A 26,653-nucleotide genomic window follows, 5' to 3' on the forward strand; every position below is an offset into this window, starting at 1 on the left:
AGGGCACCTAGTGGGAGGCAACTGGCATGCAAGCTTACCCAGCGAATATATGCAATGTTAAACCACTACAGGGATTAGTTTTTAGGAAGGGTTGGTTGTTGAAGCAGCCAAATTCCAGCCTGGGGAGACACCGAATTAAATTTGAAGGAGACTTGCCCAACAACTATTCAAGTATCTTTTGCAGGTCTCTGAGATCGTAAGAAGCCAAGCAGTAACGTCTCTACTACACCTCACCTCAACCTCTTTTACGGTTGTTCCTGCCCTCAACTCCCAGGCCCCAAACTCAGGGCTTTAAAATAGATTAGAGGTCTGGGGCCTACATTTGGCCTCGTATGTGTTCGTTTTCTTTCCACCCCTCTCCCCGATTAGAAACATTGGGTGTGCCCTCCCTTTTCGTAGCGCAGCCCCCATCCGAAGGGGCGGGTCCTCATCCCGGCGGGCTCAGGCCCCGCAAGTTGGCGGGAGCCGACAGGGGCGGGACGGCACGGGTCCGGGAAAGCCGAGCGAAGATACTGCGCGCCGCGCTCAAACTCGCGCCACCACCAGCTCACGAGCTGCGCCTCACCCTCTCCGTCACCAAAGGCGCCCAGCCAATGAGCGGGCCGGAAAGGCTGGGCCAGCGGGTGTGGGAGAGGAAGCAGCGGGAGGGGGACGGGAAGTCGAAGGCGGGTTGCATTTGATTGGCGGCTCACCCCAGCCAATCTTCCGCGCATCTTCTTTTTGCTCGCTTCTCTGCTGGGCTCAGCTCTTCGTCCCACCTCCTCCTCCTCCACCCCTCTCTTTGCTCCTCTTCGACCCGCCCCACTTCCCCTCCCCCACTCTGCGGGCAAATCGCTGCTGGAAAGAGGCGGGGGCCGAAGCGGCGGGCTCGTGTGGAGACTTGAGGTGGGATTGACGGGCGATCTGACCAGTAAGAGGTAGGCTGATGGCGCGGCTGTGGCTGGAACCAGCCAATGGGCGGTCGGGCTGGGGGCGGAGGCCCAGGTTCCAAACGCTCCGCGGCGCCATGGGCTGAAAACTCAACCGAGATGGAATCTCCCAGTCTGAACCGGTTTCAACCGGTTCCGAGTTTGAGGCACTAGGAGGAGGGGGAGAAGCGGCTGCAGCGGCCGCGGCAGGAGCAGCGGGAGCTACAGCATCAGCAAGAGCAACAGTAGCTACAGCCCCGGCGGCGGTGCCTGTTCCAGTCTTTGCTGCTGCAGTCCGTGCAACCACCCAGAGGGGGAGGGGGGGAACCACCAGTCGCTGAGGAGCAGGAGAAGGGGGGAAAGTTTAGGCGAGCCGGGGTGGGGGGGGCCCAGCGCCGGAGCCGCGTGAGAGAGGGAGCCGTATTTTGGTAGGGGGAGTCGAACTGCAACTGGCAGCAGAGCGTCCCCCGACCGTGTGGACTCTACACCCCCTACTCCTGCCGCTTCTGCTGCCGCCTGTGGCTGGAGGGTCTCCCTGGGGCTGAATCTTTGGGACTTGACCCCGTTCCCCTCCCCCTTTCCTTACTCCCTGGCCAGGCGGGAGCATTTATTCCCCAGATTAATTCGCCTTCTTTTTTGGGGGGGCGGGTGGGTGTGTTTCGGGGGGAGGTGTCCCTGAAATAGTAAATATTGTTGAGCTTTTTTTGCCCTTATCCTTTTTTGTTTTAATTTCCTTTTTTAAGGTGGGAAAACTGTGAAACCCACCTTGATTTCCTCCCCTCTCCCCTCTCCCCGCCTTCCCTCGCCCTAATCCCCCGACAAGGAAGGAAGAAGCAGTTGGTTCAATCTCTGGGTAAGTCGACTGTGTCTTCGGGGCCGAGGGTCGGGCGGCGGCACGGCGGGGCGGGAGGAGGCCGGCGTGGGGCGCGGCGGCGGCCGCGGGAGGCGAGCCCAGGAGGCGGCGGCGGGCCCACAGCGGAGCCTGCGATTGAATGGAGCCGCTTCTGCCACTGGGGGATGGAGGCGGGGAGGCGGCCGCGGGAGGGGAGCGCTTGCTGGGTCATTCGTGTGTGAGGGTGGCGGTGGAGGAAGGCGAAGAGCGTGATAGTGAAGCAGGGCCCCCACGCGGGGGTGGAAGGGCTTCCCCAGCCCAAGGGGATAGGGAGAAGTTGGGGTGATTTCAGGAACATCTCTGTAAATTATTAGGAGTGGAAGTTTCCAGAAATATTTAGTGCAGCAGCATTGAAACGTCCGCCTGCATCACGTGGCCGCTCGGTGGAGAGCTTGGGATCGAGGGAGGGAGGGGCTGCCGAGTCCCTGCTGCTCCTGCAAGGAAACTCAGAAATCTTTCTGGTTTTTTGCAGGGTAGGCTTAAAATAGGAAAGGTTAGTTGATTTTTCAGGGATCTGCAAATGGGTTCCGTGTCCCAGTTTGTTTTCGGGGGCTTGAGTGTGTTGTGATCGAATCATTTACTGCTGGTATTGTAGAGTGGACGATGCCCTGATTCTCCTTCATTCCGATGTCTCTGAGTTTGGCGTGGGTGGGAGGAAGTGGTGTAGTAGAGGAAGCATTAAAGATTTGTCCAGCCCGGACCTCCTCTGATCACGCAGAGGCCATGCTGCATAGAGAATGGGGCGGTGAACTTCGTGCGCCTGGTGTTTGCCTCCTCCGAGTATGGGCGGGGTGAGTGCGTGCTCGGGTATGCTATAGTTAGAAGTGCTGCAAATCGCTTCGGGTGGGAGCGAGGGGAGGGCGGGCCTTAGTGAGGTGTGTTTCTACTGAATGAAGCAAGCAATTGCCCACACACCTAAGTAGCAGTCTCTGTCCTTGTAGCGACTTGTTTTTTTGACTTACTATGTAGTTATCATTAAGCAACGGTTATGATTTTATTGTTTTTGGATGTGAGCTGGCAGTGTGTAGCTGTCTGCCTATTCTGTTTGAAGTGGCAGTGAAGGTATTTTGGTAGTCACTTGTAGAGTCACCACGTTGCTGGATAACGTATACTATCCAGTGAGAGGATTTTAGATTGAATGTCGCAAAGAATGAAAAGCGTTTGTGGTTTTTCCCTCTCCCGCTAGGGCTGTTTGCTATCTGCCTGATTGTGTATCTTAAGCGTGTGGGATACTGAAGTTAGTGGAAAAAATAGTTGGGAAGCTGATTTGGGGGACTAAGTGTGCTTGGTTGGCATTGAACAGAAAGCCGCCATTTCTGTACTACGTACAGTTCAAGAATAGGTAGGTCATTTCGAAGATAGCCGCTAGTTCTAAGGATGGCAAACTCTTCTGTATTTAACACAAGCTTCTGTTCTACATCTGATTCTTTTGCAAGAATTTAGCTGGAAGAACTCCGAGGACAGTGTACTCGAAAATGAAACTTTTAGAGCACGTTACTTTTTGTTTTGGCTACTAAATTATGATAGGTAGGGTTAAATGGGAGAAAAGTTTGTCCAGTTTTTAACCAAAAAAAAAAAAACTTGATATGTAGATTTTGGTGCTTTGTGGACATTGCTGTTCAACTTAAACTTTTAAGACTGTTCTGCTCTTTTAAAATTGGCACTTGAAGGGAGGACACATTTATTTGGAATATGTTTCCTTTTTTATATGGTTAGTATTTAGATCAAAGATTTTTGTTGTGTGTGCTAATATTGTGTATTAAAACGTTTTATAACTGCTATAAAAGTTTTTGAAATCATCAGTTTTACTGTCAATGGATCAAAAGACTTAGGAATAAAAATCCTTCAACTCTTAATTTCTCGTGTTTTTACATTGTCTAACTTATGGCTAACTTAACTGACTCTTTTTTTCAACTAATAATTTGTTGTAACTGACATCGTTAAATGAAACATGTGGGTTAAAATTGAAATTGCTGCCATTATTCACATTTTTAAACTGCTATAAAATAGCTAAGAAATAACGCCTTCCTACCAAGCTAGTTTGTCCAAACATAATGGAATCAAATCAGACACCGACTTCCTGATCTTGGAAGGTTGTTAAGAGGGGGAGACCGGGCGATGACCATCTGACCTTGTTGGGTCTAAATACAGTAAACCAAGGGTTCTTAACGTGAGGTTTCACGCATGGCTTTCAGAGTGTCCTGAGTCTTTTGTAGTTGTATACAAAATTGTGAGTCGTTAAAGACATCTTGACCAGAAAAAGGGTTAAAGAGTACTGATTTAGCCAGACTTCAGTGACACTGGATTTGAAGAAAAAGACAAAAAGAAATTTTTTATAATGCTAGGCAACAAAAAAGAGAACGTGTGCCAGCATCTTGGAGTGGAATCCTCTTAAAAGGCTAACATTGCATATGAACTAGTAGGTTTTAGCCAGTACATTATTTGAAGTGAAAAGGCTCATTTTTCTGTTGTGATAGAATTTTTTATTTGGAAAAATAGTTGGCAAGCTTTTACAGTTTTTACCTTGCCAATGAATATCTGGAAATTAAAAAATAAAAATCTTGTGTGAGGTATTAGCATATATCTTCTAGACCATGTATTCAAGGAATTTGTACGCTTGTAATTTTAATCCCCAAATTGAGATTTGAAAGAATCAAATTTACCTTTTGGTAGTTTAATTAAATCGAGTGTAGAAACTTAAGTTCTGTAGACGTTAAGGGTACCAAATTTAAGATTTGTGATTCCTGCTAATCATTGATATATACAATAGCAATACTTGTGTACTGTATTTAATTTTTAGCATCTTCCTGCGTTTTAGCATATATTAAAAATTAAGGTAACACGAAAGGAGGGGAAGTGACGTTTTTTTAACTGAACTAGAAGACCCTACTTATGAAGAAAAAAAAAAACATGTCCACTGGAACTTTATCTGTGGTGAAAAATTTGAGATCAAGACTGAACTGTGTCAATTTTTTGGGCCATAAATTTCTAATAGATTCATTTGAAAAACAGGTTAGGGGTAACTTTATATAAATGTTAATAAAACAGTATGATTTTTATGGGACCTAGAAAAGTTGAATGGACCCTAATAACTACCGTAATGTGGTTGTAGAGTAGCTCAGTAACTTCAGCTTTTATTTTACTATCCCAGTGTTTAGGTAAAGTCTCTAAAATAATCTTTAAAATATTTGTGTGAATATGGTGGAAGTAAAGTAAATAATGTTTTTGACTGATAATATCAAAACTTCATAGATACCTTAAATTTTTTTTCTTCATTTTCAGTAATCTATGCCAGCAATTATGACAATGTTAGCAGACCATGCAGCTCGTCAGCTGCTCGATTTCAGCCAAAAACTGGATATCAACCTTTTAGACAATGTGGTGAATTGCTTATACCATGGAGAAGGAGCACAGGTAAAGTAGCTGATCAAAACCATAACATTACAGTGTAACAGAGTTGTTGGGTTTTGAATACAATTTTAAATTATCACCTTTTAAAAAAGTATTCCATAGTTTGTATTAAATTGGAATTATATATTAACTAGTGACAAATGGTCTGGAGAAAGAAATTTCATTATATTTTGACATAGAGTGGGATATTTCAGAATATTATTCATATACTTGTTTTCTTAAGAAACGTTTACCCCATTTAATAAAAGAGCCCATTGTATTGTTTTGTAGATATTAAAGGTTGTATGTACCATATATATAGTTAATATGTTTGGAGTTAATATAATTCTATGTCTTCGAAACATTTAAATTACATAAATTACAAAAGTACATCACAGATATAAACTTGTTTTAGAAATCTAACAATACCAAAGGTCTTTACATTTGAATTTTCTCACTTTGTAAAAGTGGTGCTGATAGTGTAGGGAATTGTCTTACACATGATCCATGTTTCATCATTGTAAGGTTTTGAGTTTTTTAACACCCAATTAAAAGATAGATGAGACAGGAATGTTTGTAAATTTAAAAAATGTATATTACAAGAAGAAACTGGGCGATCTTGAATCTTCACCATGTGAGTTAATCACATAATTTTAAGTGAGTAAAAGTTTCTTTTCTGTTGGATAAAAAAGCTTTTTTAATGAAGAGAATTTTAAATGAAAAGGGACCATGAAAGTTGTATGAGTGGAGAAAATCACTCTGTGGTGATGTTTATAAGCTTGTTAGTCCAGTTTTATAGTCCTAAAGGCAGTTGATCAATATTGTCTCCAAAGGCATTCCTGAAAAAGTTACTCCATCTGTATTTATTACACATATCATGTAGTTTCCTTGTGTTATGCATGCAGCATTGAAGTTTTAAGCTTCATTTTCACTCTAACATGGATGTATGGAAAGCAGCAGCTTTGCAAGAAAGTATGAACGGTTGAAATGCATGAAGTATAAAGTTGGGCTTAACTTTGAGTATATTAGAAGCACAAATCTAGCCAATTAGGAAGATGGGCATTTAATTTTTTCACATCATTTAGTTACTGCTGTTTAATCATGCTTTTTTTTAACTGGTTCACAACATCAATGAGTATTATAAATAAATGAAGAGACCAGTGTTGTTTTAGGTTTATAACTGAGAAGTAGCAGTAATTTTTACAATGAAAAATATGTTGTAGTAATACTGCTTTAAGTAATGTGTCACAGTATTGAGATTTAATGATTTGTTTTAAATTTGACTTTTTGTAGAAGTAGATATGGAAAAGTATAAAGGCAAAATTTACATTCCCAAAAAAGTAAGGATTTTATTTCTAGATCTCTTGTGACAAATTAATTGCTTAAAGATAATCAGTAAACTGATACTTGTTATAGTATAGATAAGAAAACAGGCTTAGAGCTTAAAGTCAGGTTAGAACCCCTTTTCTAAAAGTCATGGCTTTATACTTCTAGTTTGGTCTATTTTTCATAACCACCTCTTTCGGGGTCTTACTTTGAATGAGAAGTAGAAAGTTGCAGTGGAAAACACGTTTTTAGTGTTAGATGGCTTAATTTTATTCCAATAAGTTTTCTAGTCATTGTTCTAGAGTCTCATCTAAAAAGTGTTACTCATCTTGCAAGAAGAGATTGGAGGATTTTGTAAAGCACCTGTTATGGTACCTGATACTTAGAAGGATTCTGTTTAATCAGTACTTTTGGAAGTATAATGAAGAAGAATTAGCATTTGTGATAAAACTTTTAAAACATGTTTTTTTCCCCTAATCTTATAAAACATGTGCAAAAAATGGCAATGAGAAATTACGCTAATTAAATTTTTAAACTCAGATGTAGATTAACTTTTGAAAAAGGACTACATAATTTTAGAGGGGATGAAATGATTAAAATGGTGGCTTTAAAAATCTACAGGCAGAACTTTTACCTAGGTGGTAAAAGTAAGATGTTTAGCACTAAAACTTTAGGACTATCTTCTGTTAATAAGCATTTTTTCTATTTTTAGCCAGCCAAGTAGGCAGCCAGGGAAAAAAGATATGGAAGAGTTGGGTGTTTTCTCCAGTATTGTGTTAAGTGTCTTTAACTCTTTTAATCTATTGCTTAGCAACTAGAATACTTCCACCATTCAGTTAGTAACACAGGGAGATGCCAGATTTTTCTCCCTCTTTCGTTTCCTTTTGTGTCTTTTAAATCTCTCCTGGAGTTTTAAGTTAAAAGAATATTATGTAAGGATAGTGGGATTAGGGAGAAATCAAGACACTAGAATGCAAATACTAGAAGTATCTTTTAGAGAGTAAAATTACAACTATAAGGGCGACTAAAAGGAAAGAACATGATTTATGCAGAGATTGAAACAAATGGTGATAGTGTGGGAAGTACTCACTTATGTGTAGAATCCTCATCACTTCAAAAGATCTGAGTAATATCTTGCCTAATAATTTTATTAGGCATGGATTTTTGATACACCTTATCTTGATACTTGTTACTATTTTATGTGCAAGTCTGTGTCTAGTTAGAAATGAATATCTAGTTAGATATTCTCAAGGAGAGAATCAAAACACTGCTAAAATGTGGTTTGGTCCTAAATAACTTGCAACACTATTCTGCCTTTTGTCAGTTATTATGTAACATGATTATCGCCCCTTAAGCTGTCAATCCCTTAATGAAATGAAATCTCATGCGCGCACACACACGCGCACACACACACACACACTCACTCACTCACTCACTCACAAATTGTATTTTATGAGCTTACACTCTAGCTCTAACCACAGACCCTCAGGGGAAACCAAGGCAGCTGATTTTTCTGTCAAGTTCCATGGTGGTTCTGGTGGTGTTGTCAAGGTACAGAACCACTACCTAACTTAGTGGGTGTGTATTTCTCAAATGTTGTCTTTAAAACAATAAGCAGTATATATTGATGGTTGATTAATGGGAAAAATCATGAATGTGATATAACTACTACCCGAAGGAAAATCCTCAACAAAGCCAAAGTAGGAATATGATTTTTTTTTGTAAAGTGGAATAAAAGCCCAATTAAAGATTATGAGGTATCTGTGTCAGAGATGGTTGAAATAAGAATGCTTCTCTTCCCCCTTTTTGATGTTTCTTATTTATAACCGTAGGATTAAATCCTTGATCAAGTAAATTGTCTAATAGAAGGGTAATTTAAAACCAAACTTTTTGCTTACAACACATGATCGAAAACGGTAAAAGATAATTAGGGAGGATCCAGTTGAGCAACAAATAGCTTTTGAAGGTGAAAAAAAGATCAAGCTGTTGCTTGAAAAATGCATCAAGAGAATTAACAGGCTTTGTTAAAATATGTTTATGTCATATGAAAAACCAATGGTTAAAAAAACTAGATAAATGTCAACAGGCTAGATCTTTAAAACTCCATTTTCAATCATACCTGAGTAAAGGTGAGGGCGAAAACTGTCAAAGGAAAAGAGCAAATGGCAGAAGGGTTTCTATAGTATACTGTTTATATAAAATTCAGTGACTAGACAACTGTATTGTTTATGAAATTCATACACATGCTCTGAAAATATGGACAGGAAAAGAACAAATTCATGAAAGTGATTATCTCTAAAGAAGGAAGAAAGGAAAGAAATGGCACTGGAGAAAGGGATAAAAGGTGACTTAAGTTTTAAATCTTTTATATTTAAAAGAAAGACACCAGTACAACACAATGTTAATGTGTTAATTCTAGGTGATAGCTACATAAGTAATATTATTTCTGGATTTGCATTTTTAGAAGCAAAAAAGGAAAATTGTGAAAATAAGCTAAGATTTAATTTATGAAATTAGGACGTTCAGAGAACAGAAAAATGTTAAGAGACCATTTTAAAAAGGTCAAAGGCCTTAATGTTCTCTCTATATATAGGTATTTGAGTCTTACTTAGACCTAGTTTATATTTGTCTTCCCATAAAATACATTTTTATAGATAAATTTTGCTGGAGATATCTTGGTGACTCTTGAAAAGCAGTATACCATTACATAGTTTATCTCTAAATAGATGCGTTTTTCTGTGTTGGTTTTGGTTGATTGTAAGTGCTGAGAACTCGTTTATGTCAGAGTAGATCATTGTTATTTTGTTAGCATTGATTGAATTTGAGTTCAGTTTTGAGAATACCAAAAAAACCTTTTGTTTTCAAAGGAATACATATTTCTGGTTTTAATTGAAGTTTAAGAGCGATAGCAACAACATTTTTATTTCTATAAAGACTAATAATTTCTTGAGTATTTCTAAAAGTTAGAAATCACCTTCCTTTTAGGATTTGTGCCTTGCTCAATACCATTTTAATGATTAAAAAGAACAAGTGAGCTTAAAATTCTTCTTGTATAATATTTTAGCAAAGAATGGCTCAAGAAGTACTGACACATTTAAAGGAGCATCCTGATGCGTGGACAAGAGTCGACACAATTTTGGAATTTTCACAGAATATGAACACGAAAGTAAGCAAGTGGTGGTTTTAAAATCCATTATTTCTTCCTTTCTTCCAGACATAAACTTTGAGGAAGGTATCTCATTTTTAGTATTAGCATTTGTTATCTCAAATCATTTAATATTGTTAACTTATTTCAAAATTTAGCCTTAAACATAGAATTAATTCTTGCAAATAGTCCTAAGAATTATGAATGAAGTTTTGTAATCGGGACTAGTATGCAAGGCTTTTTTTTGTTTTGGTTTTGTTTTTGTTTTTTGTTTTTAGAATATGTATACAGATCTAAGTAGCATAAATTCTGAATGTTATTCAGAGATGAAACAACATCTAAGGAATTATTTTGGGCAAGTAATCAATATAATACAGGCTAGGCACCTCCAACATCAAGTTATATGGGCAGCGTAAAACCCTACTCTGGTACCGATGCTTTTAATGGGACGGCACTCAGTTTTTATTTGCAATTGAAAATGTTATAATTTGGGTCCTTTTTTCTTAAGTTTGAACAGAAGGGTTGATCAAAATGTGTTTTGACTGTTTTAGGCTTGATGATTCACACTTCTCTTTAAACTGCCTTGAAGTAATAAAATATCATGCATGGCATTCTGTTTAATACATACAAGGTTTCCACTTGGTGTATATTGTGTTAAAACAGAAAATAGCCATGTTCACGTGTTTCTGAAATCAGACTGTGTTAATTAACAGTTTTAAAATATTAATTAGTTTTGACATCTTGTAAATTTTAGGGCAAAAATACAGAACTTCCTCAAAGTGCTAACCTTAAGTAACATAACAGTGTTTGCCTGTTTGCTTGCCTGGTAAATTTTGCTTTTTATACTGACAGACATTACTAATGTTTAAGTTGATTTATCAACAGTATTTTTAAAAACTCAAATTTGTCTTGTGAAAAATGAGATGATTAGAGGAACAGAAAGAAAGCAACAGGTAAAGAATTCTTCCATTTACATAAATTACAAATGATTTGGTGCTAAATTTATGCACTATGACATTTGGCTTTTATGCAATCATTTTTTTTTCTTTAAAGATGTTAACACTACCTGATATTAATCATAATGTTCCATTATGTTGATTGCTTGTAATAGGAAGAAAAGGGGTGTCTTCCTGTGCAACTGACACAGCTAGGCTTTGACGGCAGGCCTCCACAAGGTCTACCCTTTTGATTCCCTTTAACTGAATTCTGTTCATCAATTGTTTTTGTTTCATGGGCGGTGGGAGGGGAAAGGGGAATTCAATGCATAAAATAAGTATTTCTAAGGGCTCAGTAGAAATTTCTACCATAGGGATCATTTCATGCATTTATTTTTTCATTTAGTCTTTGCTGTTATCTGTCCCTCATCTTCATAACTCAGCAGTGGATTTCTTAACTTCTGAGATGTAAAGCAGAAATGTAATTCTTTAGAATGATGTTTGGATTATTTATAAGTAGTCATTTATGATTGGCGTTCAGATTTGGCTTTCGCTTCAGAGTTTTGAATCAAAATACTCTTTTTAAAAGAAATGTGATTTCTCTTCATGTGTAAAGTCTTAATGTATAGGAGAGATTGGATTTTAGGATATTATGATGGTGATCTGTGTATTACTTTAACCTAACTTGCGAAAAGCTTTTATTGGGCTTACTGCTTCAGCCTCCTTTGCAGAAAGAGGCAAATGTGAATTGTGTCTTCTGCAAACTTAACGCTACCTTTTTACAGTTGGAGAAAGGACTAGAGGTTAGTAAATAGGTAATTTAGGTAACAAAGTGTTAAACATGAAGTAAATAAATAACAACAAAGGAAGGAGAATATTCAGTTAGTAAGTGTAAGCTGAAAAAATTGGCTAAATATGGTAATGCTATCAGTAAGACTATTCTTACTGGTATATTGTGGATTTTGATTAGTTGAGAATGAGCAAGAGGGTATATTCCAAGGTACATTGTTTTGACTTCCTTAAAACTCTTGACAGTCTGATTTCATGCCTATAAAATTAAAGCTTTTAGGGTGGTATCTTTTTTAAAGTTAATTTAGAATTTCAGTCAATCAGAAAGTTTCTTTTTTGCTTTTATTTACATTTTTCTGAGACCTAGATCTAGAGAGGTGTACATGAATAGGATAGAAAGCTTCACTATTTACTGCTGGTTATGAAACCCTTGAATGGCATCAAATTTGTATTTTCAGAATTTTGCTTTGGCTTTGTTTTTATTTTGGAAGTCTTTTTAAAGAATGTTCTGCCAAATATAGGATTTGAGTTGAAATGGCGAAATTTTCCTCACAAGTATGAAATATTAAAATGAAAGAAAACAGCAAAAACATTTATTGTTTGAGCACAATGTAGTTTGGGACAGTCTATATTGTGCTATGGATAAAATGAGCATTCATATGATCCCTTTGGTTGAAATACTAATGCTCCTATTTTATTGTGTGATGACTAACCATTTTAAAGATGAACTCTTATTCTCAGCCAAAACTTGCAATCTGAGGTTGTATGTCTATATGTGAATGAGTTTACCTTTCGGGTATTGTAGCTTATTCTTCCCTAATTCAACCCAGTTGAAACATACCACAAATTTTGTCCCTTTTTTTCCTCCTGTCTATCCACACTAATTGGTCATGGTAGTAATTTTCTGTTTCAACTCCAGTAACATTATAAATTATTTTCAACACTGTTGACTATTTAGAGTGAGTAATCAGCAGGAGGGACAAAATGCCGTGAAAGTGGTATCTGTATTTATTAACTTTCTTACATTTTTAGTTACAACTTTTATATTCAGGAAGGAATACCTGAAAGGTAGATAACAGATTGCAACATGCATTTGTGTATTATTTTGACTGTGCACAAAAGTTTATCTTTAAATTAGTAGAAATAGCAACTATAAGGGTGGGGTTAAAATTTAAAATTAAACCCATTGGGTGTCTTGCTGCTCCTTAAGTAACACACCAGTGATGTTTGTAAACACTTTCTATAGAAAGTATCTGTGACAATACTTTAATGCTTGGCCAAGAGCTTACAACTCCTAGAGGATGGTAGGAAGCTTAAGAGCATCCAAGCTGCTAAATTCTTAGGAGCCTGGTCGTGTTAAAGTACGTGAGCCTATGAGCAGTCATTTATGCTGTGAATTCATATCTGGCTGCTAGTTTTCCTTCTTCAGATAAGCCCATTTGGCTGCTAAAGGGCTTTTTATTTGGTTCTTCCTCCTGGTGTGAGCATGTATAAACAGCAGGACATTAAATAGAGTAATAAACAATAAAATGAGGAAAATGCATGAAAACTCAGTATATGGGTGAATAGATCCTTGTTTAATATATGTAATTAAACTTGGTAGCATAATGTTTTTGAAACTTTAGATGTAAATGTGTGAATGTCTGTCCATTTGTGAATCCTGAAAGTTGTCAGTCTTAATAACAATATATTCACATGCTTCTATTCTCCAATTTTCAGTATTATGGACTACAAATTTTGGAAAATGTGATAAAAACAAGGTGGAAGATTCTTCCAAGGAACCAGTGTGAAGGTAGGAAAATGTTTTAACGAATTGTAAATTCAGAATTTTATTATTCCTGGCATTTTTATTATAGTTAAGTATTTGCATGGTGGATGTATTGAATCTAGTAGTTTATTTTGTTCCGATGGAGATTACTGATTTAATCATGTGGCAAGGGAGGTTGTTTATAAGGTTATCTTTTGGGGGAAAGAGGAGACCAGATGGGTCAAATTTTTTATAATAAATACCGTGGTGAAAAATGTGTATCAATTCATAGTTATTCTGGACAATGTCTGAAGTAAAATGAAATTTGACTATGTGCTCTTGCACATTGTTTTAAGTTCACCAGACAGTAACTGACAAGTAATGAATATTGTAACACATGGAATAATGACACAAATTTAAAAGAGGAAAGGAAAAAACAAGTTTTAAACGTCACAGGACTTTACCTTTTGACATTATGGGTGTGCCTTATAAGAGGTTGACATCTAAAATAAGGAAAGATCAGCAAATGAATATGTGGTGATGCCTGGTATTAATATTTAACTTTCCCCTTTGTAGTATTCCAGTAAAAGTAGTCATATCATAGTTTAAGAAATCTGGGTCAAGGTTAGTCTCTTAGAATTATTTGCAGTTATCATTCTTCACATTCTGCCTTTATTACCTACTTTATATCACTTGTTTGTCTCTGAAAAATACATAAATAAAAGTCTAGGCTTTATAATGGAGGGTATTCTATTTTTGGTGGAATTTTTGTATATGTGCTGCCGAAGCGAGCACAATGTGGCATTTTCTTCTATTAAAATATGTCCCCTTTCTTTGATTCTTGATCTTCACGATGTTGTCTTTCACCTGCTGTCTCATGTTATTTTTATGGTGGATAATGACCTGGATTTACATCTTTCTAGCATGTTTAGAGGTAAATAAGATAAGTTTTAATGACAATATTCTTTATTTTTTTTAAATTTATTTTAAGCGTTTTTCCAGGACCCACCAAGTTAAGTAGTTATTTCAATCTAGTTGTGGAGGGGGCAGCTCACAGTGGCCCACATGGGGGATCAAACCGGCAGTCTTGGTGTTTGTTGTGAGCACCGCGATCTAACCAACTGAGCTAACCAGCCGCCCCAACAATATTCTTAATATACTATAAACCAAAGATTAAGAATGATAGTGCAGGAGGAAATAATGCATCCTAAAGAGGTTCCTATTTTTTAAAATGTTTTATTTTGGGTTGAAACCATTTAGATGATGTTCTGCGACCTCAGAAACTAAAAAGTAAAGTTTTGGCTTTGTGGCCCAAATAAATCCTTCTTCATACTACTTCATTTCTCAGACCTTCAGTGCAGTCTTTGTTCCTTCATTTCTGTTGTTTTATACATGTGGTTTGAGTGGCAAATTTAACTTTGGCCATGGCTTACCATACCAAAAAAAAGCTGTTTACTTTTATACTTCAGCACCATTTTACTGTAGCATAATTTAAGTCCTTTTATTTCTAAATACCTAGACCTCAGCTTTGTAACACAGGGATTGTACTAGATGATCTTAAATGACCTTTTCCAGCTTTAAAATTAAGTGATTTAAAATTATGCTAGTTTATCAAAGTCATGGTTGTATTTGTTACTGAAAAAAATTAGAGGCTAAAGATTTCCCTTAAGATTTGACATTTTTAGCTTTCTACATGAATGGGAGTGGTGTGTTTTGGTTTTTGTCATAGTTACAAGAGCTCCCATATATCAATATGTAAGTATCCAATATACAATATTCCAGGGGATGTAAGACTGTTTACATTTTTTTTTTTTTTAAGATTTTATTGGGGCAGGGAAACAGGACTTTATTGGGGAATAGTGTGTACTTCCAGGATTTTTTTCCAAGTCAAGTTGTTGTCCTTTCAATCTTAGTTGTGGAGGGTGCCGTTCAGCTTCAAGTTGTTGTCCTTTCAGTCTTAGTTGTGGAGGGCACAGCTCAGCTCCAGGTCCAGTTGCTGTTGCTAGTTGCAGGGGGCGCAGCCCACCATCCCTTGCGGGAATCGAACTGGCAACCTTGTGGTTGAGAGGACACGCTCTAGCCAACTGAGGCATCTGGGAGTTTAGTGGCAGCTCAGCTCAAGGTGCCGTGTTCAGTCTTAGTTGCAGGGGGCATCCCTTGCGGGACCTGAGGAATTGAACTGGAAACCTTGTGGTTGAGAGCCCACTGGCCCATGTGGGAATCGAACTGGCAGCCTTCGGAGTTAGGAGCATGGAGCTCCAACCGCCTGAGCCACCAGGCCGAACACTGTTTACTTTTGAAAGTCTGTCATCTTGTTTGAAAATGTGAAGGGGAAAGGGCAGTGATTATTTTGCCTGATGTAAGAGAATTCTGTTTAATTCGTGTGTTCTTATTCTGTGTTGATGAGATAACTTCATTGTTTCTCTGCAAGTAGTATTTATTTTTAAAAAAAACACATCTACTACAATCACCTTTCTCCCTGCATTTCCCTTCAACATAAGTGTTAAAGATTAAGTGGGGTTTAGGGGGTGGCCGGTTAGTTCAGTTGGTTGGAGCATGGTGCTAAAAACACCAAGGTGGCTGGCTGGTTCAATCCCCACATGAGCTGCGCCCTCCTTGAAAAATCAAAACGCGGATTAAGTGGGCTGTAAATTTTCTAAAAGTACCTGAAATTACTCTATCACCCCGCATATGGTCGCCATTGTCAGTGAAGACTTTGCACAGAGGAAAAAGTGTGTGGTGTAACTTCTAGGCTCTTTTAGAAGCTTGTTGGAAAAGCATGCACAATGGCTCGCAGAGAATATTAGTGAACCCTAGATTTAGATATGCAACAGCAACTTTGCATGATGGATTTAATGACTCCTGTTTTTAAGGTAATTGATCTCATTTGTAAAACATTGGAAAATAAATTCAATACTATATTAATCTTATTCTTTTTAACATTGTCAATACTGGGAAGAGTCTCCAATCAAGATTTTGTATTTCAAGAAATTAACATTTCTGAATATTAATTTTCCTACCTGTTTAAGTAACTTTAGTATTAGAAATGAATTAGTATAATCCCCAAAATATTGTGCCTCTAATTGTCGTGACTTTTAAAGCCGTCATTGCCACTTATTTGTTATTATTTGTCCAACTTCCTTAGCATATATATTTATTTATCTGGAGCATATATTCTGTGTATGCTTCATACAAAGCACTGTTAGGTATTAAGACTATATAAATATATCCTTACATCAAAGTGCTATGGGTAGGAAGATAAACCATGTATGTAAAAATAATATGTGAGCATTAAATTGGGTATATATGTAATGAGCGCTGCATGTGCTAAAAGAAAGGCGTGATCATCAGTTTGGGTGCTTTAGATAAGCTCATTTACACAAATTGCAATGCTTGTTGTATTTTTAAAGGAATATAGGTTTGGCTGCACAAACAGCAAGCCAAACTATGTTCTCTACATTTTTTTCCCCAATATAACAATTCTATTACCTGATGTCAGGTTCTTGTCTATAAGTATAAGTTAATTTTCACATGTCCTTTTAGGGTAATAGCATTTTTCTTTAGCACTTTGTCAGGAAAACCTCTAGACAGTTCTAGACTGGGTTAGACGCTTCTTGCTTTGTGTTCCCATAGTATCTCCTGTACCAGTGAATCACCGACGAATACAATTTCAATGAGCAGAAGACACAGAGAATAATTAACCATGTAAGAACATTTTTCAAAACATTTGAGTAAAAGATTTTAATTAAAAAATGATCAAGGGATGGGCCGGCCTGGTGGCTCAGGCGGTTGGAGCTCCAGTGCTCCTAACTCCGAAGGCTGCCGGTTCGATTCCCATATGGGTCAGTGGGCTCTCAACCACAGGTTGCCGGTTCAAAGTCCTGCAAGGGATGGTGGGCTCCGCCCCCTGCAACTAAGATTGAACAGGGCACCTTGAGCTGAGCTGCCTTCCGGATGGCTCAGTTGGTTGGAGCGTGGGCTCTCAACCACAAGGTTGGCAGTTGGATTCCTCGAGTCCCGCAAGGGATGGTGGGCAGCGCCCCCTGCAACTAGCAATGGCAACTGGACCTGGAGCTGAGCTGCGCCCTCCACAACTAAGGCAGAAAGGGCAACAACTTGAAGCTGAACGGCACCCTCCACAACTAAGATTGAAAGGACAACAACTTGACTTGGGAAAAAGTCCTGGGAGTACACATTGCTCCCCAATAAAGTCCTGTTCCCCTTCCCCAATAAAATCTTTAAAAAAAAAAAAAAGATCAAGGGAGATATAACTTCATAATAAAACACAAAATTTACTACGTTGCTCTGGTTTTTATCATTTTTGCTTTAGGCCAGAAAAATATTTCTATTTGGAGTTTTTCCCACTCCCCACTATAACATTTATCACACTTGGCTGTCATTGTTTTTCTCACTGTCCTGTCCTCCAAAATGTTAGTTTAATGGTGTCAGGGATCAGAGAATATCTTTATTGCATCCTTATAGCTTGGTATATATTTGTCAGTATATATTATTATTAATGAATTGCTTATTATTGAGTTAGTGTTCCCCAATTTACTTCATTACTTTAAGGGCCTAATGACTTTGCCAATATTGCATTCGTAAATTATGTATATGTAATTGATATCCGAGGTTAAGTTTTGAAGTGAATATTTGCATAGGTGAGTTATAGGTCAAAGGCTAAATATTTTTGACTTAAGAAAGATGGAGATATTTTAATATGTGAAATAGAATAGTTTCCAGATAGGGAGTGTTTGCTAATCACTTTAATTAGAGGTACACAACGACTGTCAATGGTGTTGAATTGACACCTTGGCTGCACATTAACTTTCATTATCCAAGTATTCCCCCTCCCTTTGTAAAAATAACTTTTGTATGTGATTTAGAGAGTTCAAACTGTAAAGAAGGAGGAAGGAAGACACACTGAAAGACTCCTTTTTTCCTCCCTGAAAAACAAGATTATCTGTATAAGGGTATCTTTTTTACATTCAAACCAAAGGATCATGTTTTACTCTATGAGGACATAAAATGGCTTATAGATGATTTCATGAGATAATGAATTTGCTGACATTGGAAATAGGAATGATGAATTAATAAAATAGTCCAAAGTGATCAAGTCATAATTGGACATTTTGGAATTTGGTTGCTTAAAGGTAGTTGGACAATTAAAGTTTCTGAATTGTGCAGTTCTGTGTTACAATTTAGGAAGTTGAAAGACCAAAGCTGATTTTACCCATAAGGTTTTATACAGTGCTTTCCTTTGGAATGAGGCAAACGGTGCATTTATTACATGATCTTGCATAAGTTACTTTACCTCTTTGAATCTTGACTGTCTTGCAAGGTTGTTGAGATATGATATAAGCTGTGTAATGTATCTAAAGCCCTCTGTACTTCTGGGTGCTCAGTATGAGTAAACAGCGTATATGTTTGCAGTTTTTTCTCCCACGAAAATATCTCAGCTTCACCAAATAACCATATACTAGTCTCAAATTATCTTGAAAAACGTTCTGCAATAGCTTCCTAACTGGGCTCCTTAAATGCCCAACTGTTGTGCATTCCTTGTATTATAGTCACTACAAAGGATTTAGCATATTTTAGAAACAGAAATAATCAGGTCACTCCCATGCTTAAAATCTCCCATTGTATTGAAGATCACATGTTCAGTATGTTGCCTTTAAGCAATATTGGCTTTTAGAAATGGCATTTGCTTTTTTTTTTTAAGTTTTATTGAGGTATATTTGCCATACATAATAAACTGCATATGTTGACGTGCACAATTTGATAAGTTTTGACTCGTGCATATACCCACCACTATAATCAGGATTTTCATTTATGTGAGTACCCTCTCCTCCCCTACCTGTCCCCCCCCACTTCCTGTCACCCACTTGATTAGCTAGGAGTAGAATGGCTGCATCATATGGTAGTTGTATGTTTAACTGCTCTCCAACTGTTTTCCAAATGGTTGTATAATTTTTTCACTACCAGTATGTGAATATGCTTTACATCCTCACTGAAACTTGGAATGGTCAATGTGTTTACTTCTGGCTTCTTATGGTTTTAATTTGCATTTCTCTAATGACTAATGATGTTGAGCATTGTTTCGCATCAGCTATTTGTATATTATTGTAAGTTGATAATGTTACTCACTATTGAACATAGATGGTAGTAGTTTCCTTTTTTGGTGATTTTGAAAAGAAAATTTAAGGTTTTGGGTTCTCAAGCCCTTGTGTCTAAAGCAAATTCACGAGAAAGTCCCTTTTTTCTCCCATAGAATGTACTGTATGAAACATCAGTCTAATCTCAGATTTGACCGGTGGGCGCTCCTATTTGTATATTTTTCCCAGTTTTGCACCATGAAGGGATAATAAAAGGAAAATAGTTAATACTGATTAAATACATATTTTATATCTTGCAAAACAAGGCAGTGTTTTCAAATGTTCTATTTCAGTATCATACATAATTGACAGAAAGTAATTTCCTACCACTTCTGGTATAGGTAACACTTTGGTGCCTCCAAAGTTCCCCAATTATGTCGACCTTTCATAAGAGGTCTTTACTTGAGACCTAACAGTGCCTAATATTTGCTTGCATCCACATAGCAATGGGAGACAGGAACCACTTTAAGACAGACTTTTATTAAAGGAGGGTGGATTTTAATAAAATTGATTTTTGTTGTTTTGTTACAGGAAATATTAAACCTTTAATAAAGTAAAATTGTGATAAAATATACATAACAATATTTACCATTTGAAGTATATAATTTAGTGTTAAGTACATTCACAACATTGTGTAACTATCATCACTATGCATCTCCAGAATTTTTCATCACCTCAAATTGGAACTACCCACTTAACATTAGCTCTGTCACGCATTCTGCCCAGTTCTTGTTAACCACTATTACTCGTTCTGTGTGTCTGAATTTGCCTATTCTAGGTAACACACGAGCAGTCATGCCGTATTTGTTTTTGTGTCTTGTTTATTTTACTTAGTATATGTTTCCAAGGTTCATCCATATTGTCATGTCAGAATTGTATTCCTTTTAAAAGCTAGATACATATTCCATTTTATATATGTGTGTGTGTGTGTGTGTGTATGTTTTATATATATGTATACACATACACACTACATTTTATTTTTCCATTCACTTATGGGTGGACATTAGGGCTGTTTTCACCTTTTGGCTATTATAAAGATGTTATAAACATAACATTTTATTTTATACATGTGTTTTAGAGTTCTTATTCAGTATCTTTTTGAGGCCATAAAACCTTTTAAAAATGATGAAGGTTCTTATAGTCCATTCCTCATGAAATTGCTAAACATATAAGCAATAAGTTAAAATCTGATTCTAGCCCATCTGTCGGAGCCCTAGGTTAAGAACTCACTCCTGCTTTTGAATTGGTGTTAGCTATTTGCTGTTTGTTCTCACAAGTATTTCATTGAGTGATAAGTAGGAACAATATTCTGGATTTCTTTGGCCAATAAGGGAAAGAGGACAGGTATTATAGAGCACTATATTTTGGTGACTGTCTTTCTGGTGATCAGTGTTGGTGGTTTAAATAGACACACGTTTGTAATAAATGTATGTATGACACAGGAAAAGAGCCTTAACTTTCATTTATACATGGCTTTGATGGAGGGATGTATCGAATTTGCATTTTTACAGCTAATAAATATATAAAGTGAAATTGATTGATTATTTTAAATATTGCACAATAGTTGAAACTGGATTGAACTCAATTTGCCTGTTTGTAGTTTTACTTTTGTAATAATGTATTAAGGCTTCCCATTTTCAGGTGTATGAAAATTAGCCACTGTGAACGAGAGTAATCTAAATATGCAACTGTTTTACTCACATATTTGTTTACGAGTACAGTTTTCTCTTTAATAACTTATTTTTCAGTTTGAGTTGACATTCAGTATTATATTTCAGGTGTACAACATAGTGATTAGACATGCATGTGACTTAACGAAGTGATCAGCCTGATAAATTAAGTACCCATCTGATACCATGCATAGTTATAATATTATTGATTATATATTCCTCATGCGATACTTTATCCCCATGACTATTTTGTAACTACCCATTTGTACTTCATAATCCCTTCACCTTTTCCACCCATCCCCGCAACACCCCCCTCCCATCTGGCAACGATCAAAATGTTCTCTGTATTTATGAGTTTGTTTCTGTGTTGTTTATTTTGTTATTTAGATTCCACATATAAGTGAAATTAAATGGGATTTGTCTTTCTCTGTCTGGCTTACTCAACTCATCACAGTACCCTCTTGGTCTATTCATTATGTTGCAGATGACAAGATTTCATTCTTTTTTATGGCTGCGTAATGTTCTATTGAATATATGTACCACGTCTTTATTCATCCACTGATGGACACCCAGGTTGCCTTTACATCTTGACTATTGTAAATAATGATGCAAAGAGCATATGGATGCACATGTCCGTTTGAAGTAGTGTTTTGGGTTTCTTGGGGTAAAGACCTAGAGGTGGGATTAGTGGGTTCTTTGTCTCTTGTTATAGCCTTCATTTTAAAGTCTTATTTGTCTGGTATAAGTATTGCTACTCCAGCTTTTTTTGTTGTTTTCCATTTTCATGGAATATCTTTTTCCATCCCTTTACTTTCAGTCTGTATGTGTCTTTCAATCTGAAGAGTCTCCTGTAGGCAACATATTTAAGGGCCTTGTTTTCTTAATCCACTCAGCCATTCTGTGTCTTTGGATTGGATCATTTACAGTTATATTTAAAGTAATTGTTGATAGATACGTAGTTACTGACATTTTATTACTCATGTTTTTAATCTTTGTTCCTTTAACATTTCTTGTAGTACTGGTTTGGTGGTGATGAACTCCTTTAGCTTGTTCTTGTCTGGGAAGCTCTTTATCTGTCCTTCCATTCTAAAGGATAGCTTTGCTGGGTAGAGTAATCTTCGTTGGAGGTCCTTACTTTTTGTACTTTGAATATTTCCTGCCAGTCCTTTCAGGCTTGCAAAGTTTTTGTTGAGAAATGTGCTGGCAGTCTATGGGAGAACCCTGGTAGGTAACTAACTGCTTTTCTCTTGCTGCTTTTAAGAGTCTGTCTTTAACAAACTTGGGCATTTTAATTATGTATCTTGGTGTGGGCCTCTTTGGGTTCATCTTGTTTGGGACTCTGTACTTCCTGGGCTGTATATCTATTTCCTTTGTCAGGTTAGGGAAGTTTTCTGTCATTATTTCTTCAGATAGGTTTTTAATACCTTGCTTTCTTCTCCTTCTGGTACCACAGTGAATGTTGGTTTGCTTGATGTTATCCCAGAGACTTCTTAAACAATCCTTGTTGTTTTTTTGGATTCTGATTGGGTGCATTCTGTTACCTTATCTTCCAAATAGCGGATTTTTCCTCTGCTTAATCTAATCTTTTGATTCCCTCTAATGTAGTATTTATTATTTCAGTTATTGTATTCGTTTCTACTGGTTTTTCTTTGTTTTCTATCTCCATTTTTATGTTTCCTAGCTGTTTGTTAAAGTTCTCCCAGAGATCATTGAGCATCCTTCTAACTAGTGTTTTGAATTCTGCGTTTGTTAGATTGCTTGTCTCCGTTTTGTTTAGTTCTTTTTCTGGAGCTTTGTTCTGTTCTTTCATTTGGCACATGTTTCTTTGTCTCCCCATGTTGGCTGCCTCCCTGTGTTTCTTTCTGTGTATTAGGTGGGGCTGCTATGTCTCCGGTTATAAGTTGAGTGGCCTTATGTAGTAGGTGTCCTGTGGGCCCAGTGGCACAATGTTCCTGGTTACCTGAGCCTAGTGCTCCAGGTGTGTCCCTTGAGTGGGTTACATATGCCCACCTGAAGTAGTTGAGGCTTGGTTGGTGTTTGCATATCAATGGGAGGGATTGAACTTCAGACTGGACTGGCTGTGCCTACAGTGGAGGAGCTGTTTTGCAGGGGCTGACCCCATAGAGGAGGATTTGTTTTAGTCAGGGCTCTGGTGCCTGCCCAGTTTCCCCTTTGGGCATGTCGTTTGGGAGGGGCCCTGCCCAGGCCAGGTTCAGCTACAGCCTGTGCCCTGCCTGGGGCCACTTGTCATAAGCCACAAAGCGTTCCACAGATACATTTCACCTATACTGGGGTTGGAGATGCCTGGGAGAGGATAAGCTGTGAACTGAGACCCATATGCTGCTTGTTTGAATTTGTGAACCTTTGAGAGATTTTAGGAAAGCCCACAGCATGAGCCAAGAGAGGCCATTTGTATGGAAAAGCCACTGGAAGGAAGCACAGCTTGGGTGGGTCCACAGGTTGGGTGGGAGAGTGGGGTCTCGGAATCACCAGGGCCAGGCAGGCAATCTGTATTAGCCAGGTTGATGGAGACTCAGGGAGGCCGCCTGCCTGTGCACACTGGGAATGAGGAGGGCTGAACAAAGGAACAGTGGCATCTTCCAGCCCTCACCCTGAAGCCAGATAACTCGGTTCCTCCCTGTATGTCTCTGGTGCCGTTTGAGCTGCTGCCCCAGCGCTGGAGCTCAGAGAGTCAGTCAGTAAGTCTGCGCTGGGGTCCTTTAAGAGGAGTGTCTAGGACTCCAGCATCCCTCTGTCTCACTCAGCCACAATCTCTGCTGGTTTTCACAGCCAGAAGTTAAGGGGACTTTTCTCTCCAGCACTGGAATCCTGGGCTGGGGAGCCTGGTGTGGAGTTGGGGCCCCTTGCTCTTCGGGAGAGCACATGAAGGGATCCTCCACAGCTGAGATTGTTAACGAGTGTTGGACCAGCCCTTTTAGTGTCTCTGCTCCTCCTACCAGTCTCAATGTGCCTTTTTTATATCTTTAGTTATAGGACTTCTGTTCACCTAGACTAAAGGCAGTTCTCAGTGGCGGTTAGTTATTCTGTAGTTTAGTGGTAATTTTGATGTGGTCGTGAAAGGAGACAAGCACAGTGTTTACCTACTCCTACTTCTTGACCAGGAGTGCAGTTTTCTTTTAATAGGAATACTCCTATATGTGGTTGAAAACTTAACTGCACGGCAATCTATTACTAGGTACAATGATAATGTACAACTATTACGGTTTAAATTTTGAAAGTAGGACTTTTGCTTCCATGGGAATATGTCACCATTAGTATGTTGTCAGTCTTAGTAAGTTCTCATTTTAAAGGGTTTTCATGAATTCTCTTTATGAAAATTGGGGTCAGTAATGCATGTCTTACCTTATTAAATATCCAATATTTGAAAGATGTTGCTGGGGTGAGATTATTAGTATTGCTGTGTAAATAACTTGCAACATGATGTGTTAACTTCTAGGTCAGGGTAGGATTTACTTAAATCTCACTGTTTTAGCTAGCTGAAATTGATTACTGTCCACTGTTAAGTTTATATTGACTACCGTGTTTCCCTAAAAATCAGACCTACCTGGACAATCAGCTCTAATGTGTATTTTGGAGCAAAAATTAGTGTAAGACACGGTCTTAACATTATATAAAACTGGGTCTTATAGTAAAATAAGACCTTGTCTTATATTTTTGCTCCAAAGGACATATTAGAGCTGATTGTCTGGCTAAATCTTATTTTCGGGGAAACACAGTGTTAGACATTGCTCTGTTTTTAAAAGTGAGACTCAATGACATTTTCTTGACATTGAGAAAATAGGGTTGTATTATAAAACATGCATGCATAAACTCTTGGGTTTGGAAAAATTTACATGTCATAAAATGACTTCTGATTAGTCAGGCGTTTTTATACTAGTGTATCTTGTTTTGTAGAAATACATGGCTGTTCTTTTCTTAAAAATTAACACTTTTCATTAAGTAATTTGAGGGCTTAGTTTCAAAACTTTGGGGGTGAATTTTTTGTTTATATTGAGAGAATAGAATGGCCTATGGATATAAATACGCTAAATTGTTTTATGAATCCTTTGAAAAACTTGATGATGTAGTAACCATATAAAAACATAATTGCAGGGGGGCAGCCGGTTAGCTCAGTTGGTTAGGCCATGGTGCTCTTAACAATAAGGTTACCGATTTGATCCCCACGTGGGCCACTGTGACCTGTCCCCTCCATGACTAGATTGAAACAACTACTTGACTTGGAGCTGATGGGTCCTGGAAAAACACATTTAAATAAAAGTTTTAAAAAAACTGCACTGGTCACAAAGACAAAACTAATGAGAATTCGTTAGTAAAATGTTCTTGATTATTTTTATTTAATAAACATCAGATTATCCTGTTTCCCAAGGAGTTTAGAAAGCTATAGGAATGAATATCCCAGATTCTTCACATACACTTTCACTTTACATTTCACATACACATAATTGGAAGCAGATAATTTTAGATTAATACTAGTTTTACTGACTAAAGGGTCATTAAAGAAGTACCTTAAGAAATTTCTTTTACATAAATGTCACGTATGCAACTGATGGACACTGATTTCTTGGGCACAAAGAATAAGATACTGGGAATAGGTCATTTTCTGTCAAATCTCAGAAGATCTGTTTTAAATCTCAGAAGCCAAGCCTTTTCTGCTACTTGTAAACATGACTTCTCTACCTTGATATGCATGATACCATTGCTTTTATAGTAGTACCTTGGTTTTCAAACGTCTCCTTTGACGAACAGTTCCATTTATGAACGCCGTAAATTTTATGGATCTATGGTATCATTAGATAGTAAAATTCATGCTAAATTTGCAGTTTTAAGGGTTGATTTTAAAGGTCTGGAACGGATTAATCCATTTTGTATTACTTTCTATGGGGGAAACTGTGTCTCGGTTTCGAATGTTTCAGAACTTGAACAGTCTTCCGGAACAGATTACTTTCGAAAACCGAGGTACCACTGTATTGTTTTCTTTTTAAGATATAGTTCACAATTGTAAAGCTATTCTTAATTGCTTTTTTTAAGTTTTGGGTAAACCACAGGAAGGAATTTGGGGAAGGAGTTAGGGTATTTGATCAGATAAGCTCTGGTAGGAGATTTTAGACAAACATTCAAAGGACAGCAGTTTATCAAAAAGGTGTTTATATATAGTTCAAATCTTTTGAAGAGATAGAAGTACTGATCTTGGTAGAGTGACATTAAATTGAGACGGTTTGCAGGTACCTTCCAGTTTTTTTACTATTTTACTTTTATCCTCTTTTCGTCTTTTACCCTTTGCTCCATCTACAGTGAATTTTAGAAGCCTCTGAAAGGAGGGTGAAGATAATTAATGAGTCCATTGGTAACAGAAAAGTTGAAGGATCTGTTTGATCCTGTTTTGTATTCCCTGAGGCTGAGGAAAGCCTCCAAATCATACATATTCCAAAGAGAGGCATCTGGACATTGTCTGTTCCTTATGACAGATTTAGAAGAAAACTACTGAATCTCTACTACATGGTACTGTCAGTCATTTAATCAGAATAGGTTGTATTTTTATTTTTGTTTTAAAATTTGTGTTGCTTGTATTAAGAGGTTCAGAGGGATGCCTTTTATTTATTTTAGAATTGTCCTTTATTTTTTTAGGGCCTTAATGATAGTAACTTATGTGTAAAGAACAGAAAGGTCAGTGATACCAG

General features: G+C 37.7%; 1 protein-coding gene across 1 annotated transcript in view; it reads left to right on the forward strand.

Moving 5' to 3' along the window:
• The first annotated feature begins 987 nt into the window (after positions 1-987).
• The window catches only part of XPO1 (exportin 1), a 43,620-nt gene continuing 17,954 nt past the window's right edge, over positions 988-26,653 (forward strand). Inside the window, exons 1-4 of the mRNA XM_019717573.3 lie at positions 988-1,761; positions 5,083-5,214; positions 9,581-9,682; positions 13,105-13,177. Coding sequence (XP_019573132.1) covers positions 5,089-5,214; positions 9,581-9,682; positions 13,105-13,177 — 301 coding nt within the window. The 5' untranslated portion in view covers positions 988-1,761; positions 5,083-5,088. The remainder of the gene's footprint in view (positions 1,762-5,082; positions 5,215-9,580; positions 9,683-13,104; positions 13,178-26,653) is intronic.

This window comes from Rhinolophus sinicus, chromosome 2, assembly GCF_057876585.1.
Source record: "Rhinolophus sinicus isolate RSI-liver-muscle chromosome 2, RSI-T2T, whole genome shotgun sequence".
NCBI lineage: Eukaryota > Metazoa > Chordata > Mammalia > Chiroptera > Rhinolophidae > Rhinolophus > Rhinolophus sinicus.